Source organism: Salvelinus namaycush, chromosome 33, assembly GCF_016432855.1.
Source record: "Salvelinus namaycush isolate Seneca chromosome 33, SaNama_1.0, whole genome shotgun sequence".
Taxonomy (NCBI): domain Eukaryota; kingdom Metazoa; phylum Chordata; class Actinopteri; order Salmoniformes; family Salmonidae; genus Salvelinus; species Salvelinus namaycush.
In genome coordinates this window covers 22,377,509-22,394,313 of record NC_052339.1, presented here as the reverse complement: position 1 = coordinate 22,394,313, position 16,805 = coordinate 22,377,509, and the positions used below count along the sequence as shown (strand labels likewise).

General features: G+C 43.6%; 2 protein-coding genes across 3 annotated transcripts; one reads left to right on the top strand and one right to left on the bottom strand.

Moving 5' to 3' along the window:
- Positions 1-7,555: 7,555 nt before the first annotated feature.
- Positions 7,556-11,344, bottom strand: rpl21 (ribosomal protein L21). Of its 2 annotated transcripts, none has more exons than XM_038972615.1 (6): positions 11,224-11,344; positions 10,378-10,456; positions 10,111-10,172; positions 8,692-8,804; positions 8,061-8,211; positions 7,556-7,680 (listed from the first exon to the last, which is right to left on the bottom strand). In XM_038972615.1, the coding sequence occupies exons 2-6, from the start codon at positions 10,442-10,444 to the stop codon at positions 7,591-7,593; spliced, it is 483 nt and encodes a 160-aa protein (XP_038828543.1). In that variant the 5' UTR covers positions 10,445-10,456; positions 11,224-11,344; the 3' UTR covers positions 7,556-7,590. The 2 variants fall into 2 exon arrangements, with proteins under 2 accessions (XP_038828543.1, XP_038828542.1); XM_038972614.1 differs by having other exon boundaries at positions 10,378-10,449; positions 11,224-11,249.
- A 145-nt stretch (positions 11,345-11,489) lies between these two features.
- On the top strand, positions 11,490-16,113 carry usp12a (ubiquitin specific peptidase 12a). Its single transcript, XM_038972613.1, has 10 exons — positions 11,490-11,678; positions 11,949-12,113; positions 13,172-13,252; positions 13,411-13,624; positions 13,756-13,991; positions 14,180-14,256; positions 14,377-14,460; positions 14,574-14,771; positions 14,861-14,939; positions 15,216-16,113. Exons 2-10 carry the CDS (start codon positions 12,066-12,068, stop codon positions 15,315-15,317), a joined length of 1,119 nt encoding a protein of 372 aa, XP_038828541.1. The 5' UTR covers positions 11,490-11,678; positions 11,949-12,065; the 3' UTR covers positions 15,318-16,113.
- The last annotated feature ends 692 nt before the right edge of the window (positions 16,114-16,805 follow it).

Here is a 16,805-nt window from a genome sequence, read left to right as displayed (position 1 = left end):
AGCACACAGACTCTTGGCTATTTTAAGTGCCATTTCTTCTTCAACCAGATCACCCCTCCCCTGGATGAAAGGAACAGATGATATGAAAGTGCCATTATTGGAGGCACTTAGCAAATGCCCATCAACCGAATATTATTGCTAAACATGTTGCATGGTGCATTACACAACCATTAACGTCAGACACAAATCCAGACCTGCAGTAATGAGGATTTATTTGATACATAACTGAAAGCGCAAAGTATAGGTTCCCCTTCCACAGGTTTCAGAACACCCCCGTGGTTCTGACGGACCAGTCCATGTCAGAGCATGGGTGTTACATGGTGTAGGAGCTAGTGTTACGGAGTTGGGCAGCCAGTCTGCTTGTCTCAGACCGTGTGGACACAGTCCCCGACTCCAACTGAGTCTGATGGGACGACTTAAGACTTGTCTTTATTTGCTCTGATCTTAACTTTTTTTTTGCACATAATGTTTGCCATCATTTCCCATGACTGAAAAGAGCTTCTGGACATCAGAACAGCTATCACTAATAGAGGTGGCGATTGGCATCGTTCCCAGACCAGGCCCTAATCCCCAACACTCATAGAAGGGGAATACTGCGCTATAGAGGCCGGCGTGAGAGCACCCTGGTAAGACTATGTCGGCGAATTAATAAAAATCGCCACTACCCTCTTACCTAATGTGCAATCGCTGGAAAATAAACTGGATGAGCTCCGTTTGAGACTATCCTATCAACGGGACATTAAGAATTAATATACTATGGTTCTCGGAGTCATGACTGAACAAGGACATGAATAATAGAAATCTAACAGTTTTTTTCTATGCATCAGCAGGCCAGAACGGCAGAGTCCGGTAAGATCAAGGGTGAAGGTGTGTTTAACAGCTGGTGTGCAATCTCTAATATTAAGGAAGTCTCAAGGTTCTGCCCACTTGAGTTAGAATACCTCAAACTGTAGACCACACTATTAACCAAGAGTTTGTATTTTGCGTAGCTGTCCATTTACCACCACAAACCAACGCTGGCACTAAGACGGCACTCAACGAGTTGCACAGGGCCACAAGCAAACAAGAAAATGCTCATCTAGGAAGCTCTCCTAGTTGCCGGTGATTTTGATGCAGGGAAACTCAAATCTGTTTTACCTCATTTCTACCAGCAGTTCAGCTGTGCGACTAAAGGGATAAAAACTCTAGAGCACCTTGACTCCACACAGAGATGCATGCGAAGTTCTCCGCTACCCTCCATTTTGGAAAATCGGACCATAATTCTATCCTCCCGATTCCTGCTTACAAGCAAAAACTCAAAAAGGTTGTACCAGTGACGCGTTCAATAGGGGAGTGGTCCGATGAAGGTACAGGACTGTTTTGCTAGCCCAGACTGGAATATGTTCCGGGATTCATCCAACGGCATTCGGGAGTTTACCACATCAGTCATCGGATTCATTAATATGGGAATCGACAACGCTGTCCCAACAGTGACCATATAGGTACAGTGTCTTCAGAAAGTATTCCTACCCCTTGACTTATTCCAATGTTACAGCCTGAATTCCAAATTACTTAAATAGATCCCATGTCCATCTACACACAATGACAGTGAACACATATTTAGACAATTCAGCAAAATATTGAAAATTAAATACAGACATCTAATTTACTTAAGTATTCACACCTGAGTCAATACTTTGTAGAACCACCTTTGGCAGCAATTACAGCTGTTAGTCCTTCTGGGTAAATCTAAGAGCTTTCCACACCTGGATTGTGCATATTTGCCCATTATTCTTTTCAAAATGTCAAATTGGTTGTTGATCATTGCTAGACAACCATTTTCAGGTCTTAGTCTTGCCACAGATCTTCAAGTAAACACTAACTCGGTCACTCAGGAACATTCACTGTGATCTTGGGTAAGGAACGCCAGTGTAGATTCAGCTTTGGGTTTTTAGGTTATTGTCCTGCTGAAAGGTGAATTCATATCCCTGTGTTTGGTGGAAAGCAGGCTGAACCAGGTTTTCCTCTAGGATTTTGCCTGTGCTGAGCTCCATTTAAAAATATATATATCCTGAAAACTCTCCAGTCCTTAACCACTACACACATACCCAGAACATGCAGCCACCACTATGTTTAAAAATATGGAGAGTGGTACTCTGTAATTTGTTGTATTTGCCCCAAACATAACTTGGGACAAAAAGTAGCAAATTCTCTTACAGCCCTAAAAGTTACACCTATGAGAAAGGGTCAGAGCTCAGGCTGATGTGGTAGAGCCTAAAGACCCTCGTAGAGGCCAGTGTGTGTGTCATCTTCACTGAAAGGGCAGCAGTTGTGCGTTTTCAATCTTGTGCAGTAGGACCCATGTTTGTCATTTTCTGATATGGCCGTCACTTTTCCTTCACCCACTCAAAACTGGTAGAGTGGAAGTGTCACAGTGAGTTAGGCTACTACTCAAGTCCATTCAGTAACATTTCTGGTTCAAACACATTCAGAACTAAACCCTAGCCTCGGAGCCAACCTACTGCTTTGCTTTAGCCAACTGGTTGTCTTGACAAATGGCTTGGAAAGGCAACAATGTAGTATTGTAGAATGAAAGATCAGCCATCCAGCCTCAAACAATCCAGTCATTGACAGTGAAGTGAACCATTGCCCTTTAGGATAGTGAAGCTTCACACTCACGTGTATGGCTTCTCTCCACTGTGGCTCAGCCCGTGTATAGTGAGCCGGTAGCGGATCCAGAAGCTCATCACAGTTTAAGTGAGAAGGGTTTCTGTGGAAGAGAAACATCAACATCATGGATTCCTCTCTGTAACAAACACTATAATACCCATGTGTTTCTGACCCCCAGACACATTAACTTTCATCTATCAGTAAAAAAAAAAATAGGATGTCCAGTCTTTGCCTGATCTAACAGAAATGTGAATTTCAAGCCCTATGAGCTAGGATCTGATCTCTTTGGGACCATCTGTTGAAAGAGGCTATAGCTGGGCAGGACAGATATAAACACACCAAACCTGTGTGCTTACAAAGATGGGCATCTAATTTCCAAGATTTATTGAAGGTGGCTTCGCAGTTGACAAAATAACAAATCAAACTTTTTTGGGACTTGTATCCTTTCCCCCATTTTAATTTTATATGTGGTGAAGATGACAGTGTTTTGGTAAAGAACCACCTCTAACAAAACCGAGAGCAGGTCATTTACCACACTACATGGATTGACACACCTGAGGATATATTTTATTGGGCGATACCACTATTGGATAATACAGGGGTGTTTCAATTGACGCAATGGAAAGTTAACTAAATGGAAAGCAAATGTTGTCTCGGTAGTCTAATAAGTATTTTCATTATTTTGGCGAAATATTGATGTTTAATAAATGAATATTGGACAGATGCTTTGTGATTTTATTCACTCATCACCCTACATTTGACATTAGTTCGTTCCTGTTTGGAGGAAGTTAGGAACAGTGACTTGTTGTGAATCGATGCAAACAGCCTGATAGAGAAAGGACTCATCATGGATATAACCTGTCTTAGCATGGACATTGCCATTGAGGGCTTGCATGTTTCCACCATTTTAAAGTAGTCAACTGGGTGGGAATTCCTATGGGTTATAGCCTCAATGGTGCTGCCCATGCTGTCACACACGCTATAACACATATGTGTCAAACTCATTCCAAGGTGAGCCAAGTGTCTGCAGGTTTTTGCTCCACCCTTGTACTTGATTGAAGTCACTAATTAGTAAGAAACTCCCTTCACCTGGTTGTTTAGGTCTTAATTATTATAGATTTATTTTTAAACTGCAGACACTCGGCCCTCCTTTCAACGAGTTTGACACCCCTGCTTTAATGGCACAGTCCTCTATCTATCTCTATGAACAGCCTATACAGGGTTGTGACGAGAAGTGTCTGCAGGGGTTTCAAACTCATTCCATGGAAGGCCTAGTGTCTGTGAGTTTGGGGGTTTCCTTTCAATTAGTGTGTACACAGGCAGCCCAATTTTCACTAATTGGTATTTTGACCAATCAGACTAGCTCTGAAAAAGACCTGCTGTGAAAAGACCTGATGTGATTGGTCAAAAGACCAATTAGTGGAAAAGTATCAGAATTGGGCTGCTTGACTGAACGCAGCCAAAATAGCCTCTCTTGCAAATGGATGTGTTTGGGTTTCTGGCTCTGATTTTCTAGATCTAAATGATGTTATTGGTAAATTGAGTAGACTAGCCAGCAGTTGTTGTGATTCGGGTCCTTGAACTTACCTTTCTCTGACTGATTGCAGGCTTTAATATTGTTATCCAGGCTCCTGACACTGTGCATCGCTATCTTCTGTCTGTGTGCATTTGTAGTATGAGCTAAGTGACTGTCCGTCTCCAGTCATCAAACGCACATGGAAATTACAGCCCTAATCGTGGTCTTATCAACCAGCTCCATACTGGGATTTACAGTCAAAACCCAGTCTTCATTCTCCTACTCTCTCCCATTGTGATCCTCTTTAACCCACAAGACTGAGTCATGCAATTATGAAGACTGTTCAACCTACTCCCAACTATGACACTGCTTTTTATGTAGACTTAGATTAACAATGTAATATGTTTCCACAAGGATACTTAATTGTGAAAACAAAACAAATCTTCAATACAATATGGTATGTCCATTTCCTAAAAACTTGAGACCAACTACCATGCATATGTCATTTTCCCATGATCTGGTGAGAAACCTTTGGCTGACTTCTCTGAATGAGGCCTATTAAGAACTCCAGGGTGTTACCTCTGCTCCCTCCCACGCTTCAGGTCACCCGCCACCGTTATCAACCTCTCCCTGTCCGGTCACACTGGCCCAATCCCTCCACTGGCAGGATCAATAACCCTAGTTCTGTATATGACCATGGTCTTCACTGATAACCACTACTGACAAGTACAGGGGGGAAGAAAGACCCTATCTGTCCACCTATTCCCCAGAGAGATACAGTGTGTTCTGTGTTTGGCCTGGGATTTCCTAGCTCTATTGTCCACCCCCAAACAAAAACACACACACATACCACACACTCCCACTCACATTACGGACACAAATACACCCTTCATTTATTCACTGGCAGTCCTTCAGCAGTTTTAATCAGACTCTAATCAGGCCAGAGACAAAGAAAAACAGAGAGAGGTGAAACAAGAAGGGTTGACAAGTGTGTGAGAACAACATGAACTCATGGAAACATTGTGAATAGAAAGAGAAAGACATAGTCTGATGTCTGTCGTTATTATCATCCCATACAGCTTCTGCTCTCCTCCCTCCACCAGTGGTGTGTGTGGTTAATGTGTGACACACAAGGTCGATATGGCTGCTCTGGGCTGCTGGCTGAGTTGACAGCCTCAATCTGTGTGTCGAACGTGTGTGATTAAGGAGCCCATAGTGATCCATGGCTTTTATCCACAAGTCCCGTTCCACACCACCCCTCCTTTCTCTCTCTCCTCCCTCTTTTCCTCTCAGACTGTTTACTTTTTCCTCCTTCAATCAGTAACTCACATGAGTCAGCGCTCCAGATGAAGGCCCATTCTGTCAGTGAGAGCAGATTCACACAGTTTCAATACGTTTCCTTCTTTCCTACTCTGTCATATCCTTGTTCTGTCTGACGATACAGATATCACTATGTTTAAAGGAAGCTCCATAGGTGAAAAGGTAGGTGCCTGACACCATAGGCAGTTATCTAAGCACTCAGGCCTCAACGCAGTCTATACTGATCAATAACCAGGGATTTGGATGTCCGCTACTGATTGATCACATTGATTTTGGGTGTAACCCCAGATTGTATTCATTCAGCTTGTTAGACACTTGTTCCACCAGTTATCTTCTGCCTTTATGGAGACAGCCAGGGGTAACAGGGGTAGGTTTGAGGTCTTTATGGGGGATAGTATCCCACCAATGGGAATTCTAACACTAATAGGCTGCATTTACACAGGCAGACAAATTCATATCATTTGCCCAATTATGGGCAACAGATCTGATTGGTCAAAAGACCATTAGTGGGGGAAAAAATATCAGAAATTGGCTGCATTTTAAAAGAATCGAGGGGAAAGAGGCATTTTCAAAAATGCAACGACACAGGACATACCACAGAACTAGACCGATATTCAGATAAACACAACTCATCAAGCATGACATTTCATTAAAGAAAGTGATACATTTTCATATACATTCACGATATGGCTCATTACCTGAGTGTCAGTTCTCTCTCCCAGCTGCTGCTACTATCTCAGTAAACTGGTCCTAATTGGAGTAAATATTGGGTAAAGAACTGAGGTAGGATGCGATAACATATGTCAGATACCCAGTCAGCCATTCAGGCTCTGCTGATTAAACAGCACAAGTCAAGATAGGACAGGGGGAGTCCCTCCTCCCTACACACACAAAGTACACAGTCAAACAGTACCACATGACACACATAACAGGCATGGGTGCATGGTCACACCACCAGAAAAGAGATGTAACATTTGGATGTACTTTACACTAAAGACTGAACACCAGCCTGTGTTGGGATTGTACTTGAAGGGCATTTAAGGGTTCACTGAACAGGTCAAACACAGCTCTCAAATGCATCTAAATCTGATAGGACACAAACATTTACAGGGTATAGCTTTTTCAGATGTATTCTCAGTAGCAGTTTATGACCATTGGCATGTTTATAGGAGCCTGGGCATTCAATCTGTACTATGAAACAATGACACATGTACTACATGGAAAGCTATTCCACATCAAGTAACTCATACAAGCAGTAAGATCTGATTTAAAAAAAGCTAAAGATAGACCTTCTGGAACAGCGGGGACTTTGGAGACATGTACAGCCTGTTGTAGATGTGATATTAGAATAATAGCTTGAGGGCACACAATGTGTTGTAATGTTTTAAATTGTATACAGCCTTAATTTGGCTGGATCCCAGGAAGAGTAGCGAATGGGGATCCATAACAATAAGTAATCCAAGGATCAGTCAAGGGAATGTTGTTTCCCAAACCAATACTGCAGCTTCTATAGAGGAAGGCACATTGCCACCTGCTGGCCTGATTGGTGTACAAGCAGTTATTTCCAGGAAGTACAGTTAACAAGACAAAGTTCAGAAGTGTACATTTTGAAAAAGTCCACCTTGAACATTGACATATTTGCAACACAACCAATCCATTTTAAATCAACATACACCCAGATGTTCTTTATTTTTTGACAATGGACAGCACTCACATTTAAAGTGTCAAAACACTTCACATTAATGTCAACTCAAATGCAAGTGTAGAGTGCCTGAAGTGGGTTGAGTAAAAGCTGTGCGTATACTTTGAGACTGCTGTGCTTGTAGTTCTCAGTTTGCCGGTGAAATAGAAATCGCATTTCACTTCCCTACGAGTGATCAATGAAAGACAATCATTGAACGACAGCAGCAACATAAGTCTCCCTGGACAGCACCTACATAACTCAAGGTATCACAAGGGTCAGTTCTCCCCCTGCCCTGAAACCATGTCCTTTTCCATTAGGTAGTTTTAGACAGAAGTTACCAACATCCCTGCATGTTAGTGTACATAAGAGACTCAAGTTCACATAAATCTGTGCAGAAACAGTTTTATTTTGGTCAGCATAGTTATGCCATGAACTCATAGGGGATGGGCTCCAGCAGCTGGGGCTCATTGCCCTTGGTGCTGACAAAGCGGGCATCACGGGGAGCAGTGGGCTGCAGGGGGAGATGAGGAAAGGACAAATGCACAGATGAGATGCTACTATAAATAAAAAATAATTCAAAGTTCAATAAAAATAGCCATTTAGCAGGCTTTTATCCAAAGCGACTTAGTCATGTGTGCATACATTTTAGATGTGGGTGCACAATTCAAAGGACTATCAGAAATGCCGACATGGCTGAATTACCATTACAGAATGCGTCAAACAATCAAAACAATCCACTAGATGTGTTGATGTCCTTTCTATATCTTCAAACTATCTGGAATGTTCAATTACGTAGAATAGGTACCAACAAGGCTGGTCCTAGAGAGCTATAGGATGTACAGCCCGTTAAAACACTACTGACAATGGCCCAGGTAAATGTGCTCTCCATACCTGCCGTTTCAGCTCGACCCAGGTGCCCTTCTGCTTGGCCTCCACTTTCCTCTTCTCGTTCTCCTTGACGCGCTGCAGGAAGCTGTCCCTGCTCTTAGAGTGCTTCACGTGCTCAATACGTACATTGATCCTCTTGGCCAGGATCTTACCCCTACAGAGAGAAGGGGAGACCGTTTTCAGCTTGGAAATAAATCAGGGATGTGGTCAGCACAATATACAAAAGGCTACTGGTCACAAGATGGATGTAAGCAGCGTAATTGACACCCTGACTTATCAGAAAACATAACGCTTCCAAATGGTGAAAGACTTGTGTTATGCCATGACCTGCAATTGCGTTTTTTTGTGTGTGTCTCCAACAACCCAAGTTCAAACATACGGTAGGTGCTTGGCCGGGGTGCTGAAGTACAAATACTGTCCCCCACATGAATGACCACTTAGGACATAGGACAGCCCAGGTGGCAAAGTGAAGGTGGGGTTTTCAGATAGGCAGCAATCATACTTCTGCAACGTCAACCTTCCATTACAAAGATACCGGCAGGGCACATCAATTTCCTTTATGAAAGACCTAAAACTCGGCCAAGCTAGAAAGGAAACCGATACTGACCAATCCACCATACATCGCCGTACTTACTTGACCTGCTTGTTGACAATGATGCCGACAGCATGTTGGGTTACATTGTAGACTCTGCCCGTCTTGCCGTGGTAGCACTTGTGAGGCATTCCTTTCTGGATGGTACCTGTACCCTGGAGGAGACATTCACAATCTTAGTTGGGTTTTGGTGAAGTCCAAAATAAAAGCAAAATATAACTCATTTAGTTACGCTGCAGTCACTACCAATAGCCAGGTTTCCATCCAATTTGCAACCGATTTTCATGTGAATATTCAAAAACCTGCACGAAAAGGCGCATCAGAGGTCTCTTTACAGTCCCCAAGTCCAGAACAGACTACGTGAGGCACATAGTACTACATGGAACTCTACTCCACGTCAAATATCGCAAGCAATAAAATCTGGGAAAATATAAAATACACCTTATGGTACAGCAGGGACACACCTACACAGACTTTGTGTTGTAGATATGTGGTAGTAGAGTAGTGGCCCGAGGGCACACAATGTGTTGTGAAACGTATTTTAATGTTTTTGAAATTCTATACAGCCTTAATTTTGCTGGAACTTGTGCTATGCCATGACCTGCAATTGCGGGGATTTTTTGTGTGTGCGTTTCTCCAACAACCCAAGTTCAAACATACGGTAGATGCTTGGCCGGGGTGATAAAGTACAAATACTGTCCCCCACGTGAATGACCACGTAGGACATAGGACAGCCCAGGTGCAAAGTGAAAATGGGATTGCGTTTTTGGTTAAGATGTGTTTCCATCAAACTGACTTTATTTGATGACGTAGTGCACATAACGTGCCGTTAAATTCCCATGTACCAAATGAAAAATACAAGTTAAATGTGTTTCCATTGCCTTCTCAATGTCACAAAACCTGTTGCATTATATAGCAAATGTGACCACTATCTTTAACCAACAACTCAGGTAGCCAACCTGAAACTATCTAAATTATGAGATTATTATAGATTAAAGCGATGTCATTTGTATGTATTTGTCAAATGGCAGCCAAGCATCAATCATATCACCAGAATAAGACCCTGGATAATATATTGGACAGAAGCATCAAGCTCATCACCGTGCACATCCACCACCCTGTGAAGTTCAAAAACATATTTAATCTGTAGCCTAATAAACTGCATGGTTTCCGAATCGTAGTGGGAAGTCCACACCATATCATTGCATGACTACAAATGTACTTCGATATGAGTTATTATATCAATATATGCGCACTAACATGTTTCCACTGCCATTTTTTGCATTATTTATTTGACACAAAAAGATCCCACCCTATAGAACGAACAAATTGTGTCTGCATTTATAAAATTGTTTGGTGTCAGCCTGGTGGTGACTTTCACGAGTCAGGCAATTCATCAGCATGAAATGGATAGATGGAAACCTGGTTAGTGAAACCTGGAAAAGGTGGAACAAACCCTACCTTGATGTCAACGATATCGCCCTTCCTGTAGATACGCATGTACGTGGACAGGGGAATGGGACCTGAGGAACAAAGTACATTGATTCTTCACAACCAACCAAAACAACAAATCTAAAATGGGCTTGGAGTAACTAATGAGGGCTACTCAGCTGTGGATCATGCCAGTAACACCCCTAATCTCGAGTTCTTTATTTTAAATAACTCAGAAATTGTAGTGACCTAACGAGACATTTCAGTATATCTTCAGTCTTTCTGATATGAACTCACCATGCTTGCGGAAGGCCCTGCTGAACATGTACCTCGTCCCCCTCCTCTTGCCTCTTGTGTTCGTCATGATGCCTGATTACTTGAAAACATGGACATTCAAATGTTAGATAAACCCAATTGCAAAGTAGGAATTCTTCATTGCTGTAAAATGTATGGTTACAAGAGTGGTTTAGGACTTTGTATACTAGGGTTTAGTACAGTCAATGGGTGTAATGCTGTCAGATACAAAAACTTAATTTAACCCCACCCTATGCATCTATGCTATGTAACTAAATTACCAATACTGTCTGATTAACGTTAGCCTGCAACCTGTTGTGACAAAGTGAATTTCACTGCAAAGAAAAACAATGTTCTCCAAATCATAACTAGTGATTATTATAAGATCCATACCAGTACTAACAATAAGGGGCCACGCAAAACATGGAAACGTCAGTCAAAAATCCAACGCCAAAAAACGAACGTTAGCTATTGAAGTCTAACGTTACCTAGCTCGCAAACTCAGTCCAATACCGCTTCATTTTCCCAGATTGGTGCAACGTAGCAGTTAACTTAATTGTCAAAGTTAAGTTATTTTGCATGTCAAATTTTCCGACTGTGTATGCCATTGTGCCTAAGAAATAACAAATCCTGCGAACGCAAGTGGTTAGGCCCGCATGGGGCCTAACAGCAGCCACGCTGTTACCCCATTACCAATCGTGTCACTATATGCCACACATACGGTCTTTAAAGGATGAATTCTCGCCTCAAATATAGAGTATGTTTTAACATACTTATGTCAATGTCTTCATATGCATTTAAAACGACATTTTATAAGTTTACGGTCTTTAAATGCAGAGCACATCTTACCCCCGGTAGCTCGCAAGATGGCGGGTACGGCGGAAAGAGAGAATAAAGGACCCGAAACTCCTCCTTCTAAAATAGATTTAAGCATGGCCTTCCTATTGCCTGAACAAACATGCTGGGGTAGAATAATTTGTTTCCCCTCTGTGCTGATTTAAGTCCAGTTTTGGTTATCTACCTTAATGACTAAGCTCCATTGGTACAATTTATTAAATGATTTCAGATCAGATAATAGCTAACTTCCTTTCCTATTGGAATGTTGAGGCACTGTGAAGCGTCCTATAACCAGTACATGTCAGTGAACTGCTGAACGACTCATCTGATACATTTTTGTTAAAATAATGCAGATTTTGTTGTGCTTGTACATTATCGAAATAATTGATTGATGAACTGCTGCCCGTGACAGCTAGTTATAGACAAGTACATTGGATTCTCGTCTAAAAAGCCTGATCAAAGTTTCAGTGAGTTTGACATTAATTACAGTCGTCATTCTCAACACAGCTGTGTGTCCAGAATTGCTCATGTGGGCATATTTGTGAATGTTATATTATGTACGCCACAGAACATGGACATCGGATGGGGGTTATCTAAAACGGTCACGGCTAGAAGGGATCTAGCTTTTGTCAAATTAACGTAAAAGTAGATTTTTTGTTGTTGTTGCATTTTAGCTAACTACATATTTTCCAAACCTTTACCGTATTCTCCTTACTCTGACGTTAATTTAACAAAAGATGGATCGCTACCAGACATGACCCTCTAAGACCTAGCGGAGCTCCCATCGCCCGTCCAGTGGCCTGTCACAAGGGAGTCCTCCTCGCGGTGATTGGGTGGAAGATGGCGCTGGGCGAATGGAAATCCTAATGACAGTTTCCAAATTTGCCTCTTTTTGTACCATGGTGAGTAAATGGCATCTACTAAACACATTGCAAAGTGATGAGAGGGTGGCACGACAACTGTGGTTGTGTTATTACCATCTTGCGTGACATGGAAGATGGTTAAAATCGTCTGCTTTTCTGTTGCTACCCAGTCAGTTTTCCTGGCTTCACTGACACGACATTGTTTTTGTCTTACGTTCTATTGCTAGCTATGATAACTAATGTCGTAGGCCTTTAATTTGTTATATTAGTGAGCTGTTTATGTATGATCTTGCATTAATTAGTGATGTTTATCTCCTCCCGCACTGTGACGGCACTGCATAGTTCTGCGGCTTCAGCACCTGGCACTGTAACGTTAACTAGTTACCGAGGCTAGCTAGCTTGCACGTTCATTTTGCAGTAAAGCAGTGTGGAGGTCAACGCATGTCAACACTGGACACAATTTGAATACTAAATCAACATAACTCCGTAATTGTTAGCTGATTTTACTCAACTCCACGATCAATGTCAAACCTAACAAAGTTATGTTCACAGTTGTGCTTTTCCTGTATGTGAATGCTAATTTAGCTAGCCAACATTTCCAGATAGTTACAGTAGTTAGTTAGTAAGATATAGCATTGTGACTGACGATATAGTGAGTTGTCTTCCTGTAAACCCCCTTTTCTGAATTCTTCCGAAGCGCGAGCTATTTCTGGAACACAGCAGATGACGACATGATCAGCTGCTAGACAAGACTGACTGACTGTCATATTGTTCCCAGTTTACAAAGATGACTACTTAGTTTGGCAAACCTGTCAGACAGACGTCATTCATTTGGATCATACATTTAGTTTATTTAATTTTTTACGATCAAACCCAACCTCTGTCCATGTAGACCTACTCAGGAAATCCTAGTTGCTGTGCATTTTCACAGCCTCTGATGGTTAGGGTCATGTTCCATTAACAAAGAATGACACAGTCGTTCTGCCCCCCCTCCCACTGACAGCTATTGGCATTTGATATGAAATTCCATTTGGAACTATTGATTGGTACACACTCCCATCGACCTATGCCAAAAATATCAGCACTTTGTATTACAGGGCGCCAATGCCTCCGCTCTGGAGAAAGAGATTGGCTCAGAGCAGTTCCCTGTCAACGAGCACTACTTCGGATTGGTCAATGTAAGTGAGAGTGCCGAAGTTCACATGCACATGTCTGCATAATCTTTGTTACAGATCACATGTGCCTTATCCATGCAGACGGTTATAGTGTGTGTGTGCGCCTGTGTGTACAGCTCTTTGCCTTACTCTTTGTATCTGTCCTTGTATTTGGCCCCCAGTTTGGAAACACGTGCTACTGTAACTCGGTGCTGCAGGCGCTGTACTTCTGCCGTCCGTTCCGGGAGAAGATCTTGGCGTACCGCAGCCAGCCCCGACGCAAGGAGAACCTGCTGACCTGCCTGGCCGACCTGTTCCACAGTATCGCCAACCAGAAGAGGAAGGTGGGAGTCATACCACCCAAGAAGTTCATCACGCGCCTACGCAAGGAGAATGGTGAGCGGGAGACGGTATGCTTGTAGTTCGGGATGGGGGGGACAGACCCTCTTTCCCCTGAGGTTGACCCTCTCCCCTGTCTCCCCTGTACCCTACCCACCACCTCTGGTCCTCTCCATCTTTCTCTGCAGAGCTGTTTGACAACTACATGCAACAGGATGCCCATGAGTTCCTGAACTACCTGCTCAACACCATCGCTGACCTGCTGCAGGAGGAGAGGAAGCAGGACAAGACCAACGGCCGCCTGGCCAATGGCTCGCTCGACTCCCAGAACAACAACAGCAACGCCCCGCCTCCCTCCACCTGGGTCCACGAGATCTTCCAGGGAACCCTCACCAACGAGACGCGCTGTCTCACCTGTGAAACGGTACACACCGTCTGAGTCTGAAGCCCCTCGCCCACATCAACTAGTGATGTCCCTGTTGTTGTTGTGGTCAGCAGGATGCAATGCATGTCGGTGATACGCTGTAGAGAGAAGGCTCAAATTCTGTTGGCACGAAGATGGACAAAATTAAGTTTTTATCTGACTCTAGTCATGCTGTTTTCTCCCTACAGATCAGCAGCAAAGATGAAGACTTCCTGGACCTGTCAGTGGACGTGGAACAGAACACCTCCATCACACACTGTCTCAGGTAAGAACACCTGACTACAATAACACATTACATACTGACTGACCTGTGTATTGCTTCTTGCTCCGTGTGACTCCAAGTACTCTGACCCCTCCCTCTCCTTCTCTCCGTTTCTCACTCCAGGGGGTTTAGTAACACAGAGACTCTCTGCAGTGAGTATAAGTACTACTGTGAAGAATGTAGAAGTAAACAGGAGGCACACAAAAGGTCGGTGTTGGCAGTGTTGTGTTCATTGTAAAAGTAAACAAAGGTATTATTCTGTGATCGTGTTTATCGCTGTGTGAGGTTGTGTGTCCACTGTAATTGACTCCTCCCCCCAGAATGCGTGTGAAGAAGCTGCCTATGATCCTGGCTCTACACCTGAAGAGGTTCAAGTACATGGAGCAGCTGCAGCGTTACACCAAGCTGTCCTATCGCGTCGTCTTCCCTCTGGAGCTCCGCCTCTTCAACACCTCAGGAGACGCAACCAATCCCGAGAGGCTCTATGACCTGGTTGCCGTCGTGGTGCATTGTGGGAGGTCAGTGTTGTTTACTAGGTTGTCTAAAAGTATTCTAACTGACCCTTAAGGTTGTGAGTGTGTTGCTGACTTCCTCGTCTTGTTTTCAGTGGTCCAAACCGAGGACACTACATTGCCATTGTGAAGAGTCACGACTTCTGGCTGCTGTTTGATGACGACATTGTAGAGGTAAGATATTGTATGTGTAGGTTGGTTCTTCTATCCTTGTGGGGACTTCAAATCCCCAAAAGTTCCACAAGGATTGTAAAACAAATAAAAACTCTCCCTTGTGGGGACATTTTCCATGTCCACGTGGACAAAGGCTATTTTAAGTTTAGGGGTTAGGGATTAGGGTTAGGTCCCCACGAGGATGGAAGAACAAAACGTGTGTGTGAACATGCATGGGTGCGCCCTTGTGTTTTGTGTGACCCCATTGACCCGTGTTGTCTCTCCTTCCCTCTGCAGAAGATAGACGCCCAGGCCATAGAGGAGTTCTACGGCCTCACCTCTGAGATCTCAAAGAACTCTGAGTCAGGCTACATCCTATTCTATCAGTCAAGAGACTGACTGGCCCTGAAGAGGACAGTACCTCTCAGTGGAGTGGAGGATCATACTAGTGGACCATACTAGTGTAAACCGCTCTGTGGTGTCACACACCTACTGAAGCTCAGCCTCAGTCCCCCCTACCCTCCCTTCCTCCCACCTCCACCACCCCTCCCTCCTACCTCCCTCCCCACTTCCTCCCACCTCCCCCACCCCTCCCTCCTACCTCCCCCATCCCACTCCTACCTCCCTCCTTCCTCCCCCACCCTGTCACTTAGGCTGGAGATGCTGCTACAGGGAGTTGTGTCAAAGGTTCAGTGGACGTTGTATCAAAGTGTTGTGAGTTGGAAAGCTGTTTAATGACGGTTGTACAGAGGTTGTGTGACTGAGGCGATGGTTATAGCATGGGGGTTTGGGTGGGGTGAGTGGGTATTTAATGATTCATGTGTTGTAATAGCGGCCAGGCGTCTGCACACTCCCTCAGACTGCAACTCTGCTTTGGTGCCTGGCTGGGGCCTAGTCAGAGCAGACCAGTTGACTGCATGTGGGGAGGTGAGTGTTCCAAGTGTGGGACACTTGGGTCGTGTATTTCTACCGTGCACAGAGTGGTATTTGTATAAATATGAGGAGAATAAGATGATATTATCATAGGAAAAAAATATAAGACCTTGAGAAGATTATGTATTGTCACTATGGTGCACTTTTGATACCGTTTTGTAGGTGTTGGCAAGGTTTATGTGAGGGTTTGCTCGAGACGGCCTGTTGTGAAATGGTCATTTTCTGTTTTAAAGAAAAATGTAATAAAAGATAATAGATACAGGCTGAGTGTGTGTTCTACTTTCATAGACTGGTTCCTCTCCCCCAGGTGCACACTGATGACTCATCCTGTCTCAGCACTGCCCCTCAGTGGTTCTACCTGGTCTCTACAGGTTCATACTGCAACAGCACAACAGCAGTGTATTTTTAATTAATTCACACCTCCAGTCATGATGCTGCCTATGTAAGCAGCCCTGCCCACCCACGGTTGCCTTAACAAAAACGGGGCTAGATGATGCTAGGACACTGTACCTAAGGCAGGTGTGTGGAGGAGACTACTGACTAGCCACCTACAGACATCTGAAGACAGACTTAATCAATTAATGATGGAAAGTGAAGGCCTTCAAGCACAGAGGAACTGAGAGTGATGAGGGATAATGGTAGATAGAAGATGGATGAGAATCGGGAGGAGGTGGCTGACAGATTATGGTTAGAATAGACATGCCCAGAATAGCAAGACACAGGGGGCTAGGATGAGGAAAGAAGCACACCACGTCAACATGGCATTGGAATTTCTCCAATGCCATGTTGACGTGGTGTGCTTCTTTCCTCATCCTAGCCCCCTGTGTCTTGCTATTCTGGGCAAATGTCGGAATCTGAAGTAAAATTGGTCAAACCATGAGATCTTGTTGCATGGTGATACCACAGCCTGGTAACAAATCATAACTTGTCACTGCACTTAAATCAAATCAAATG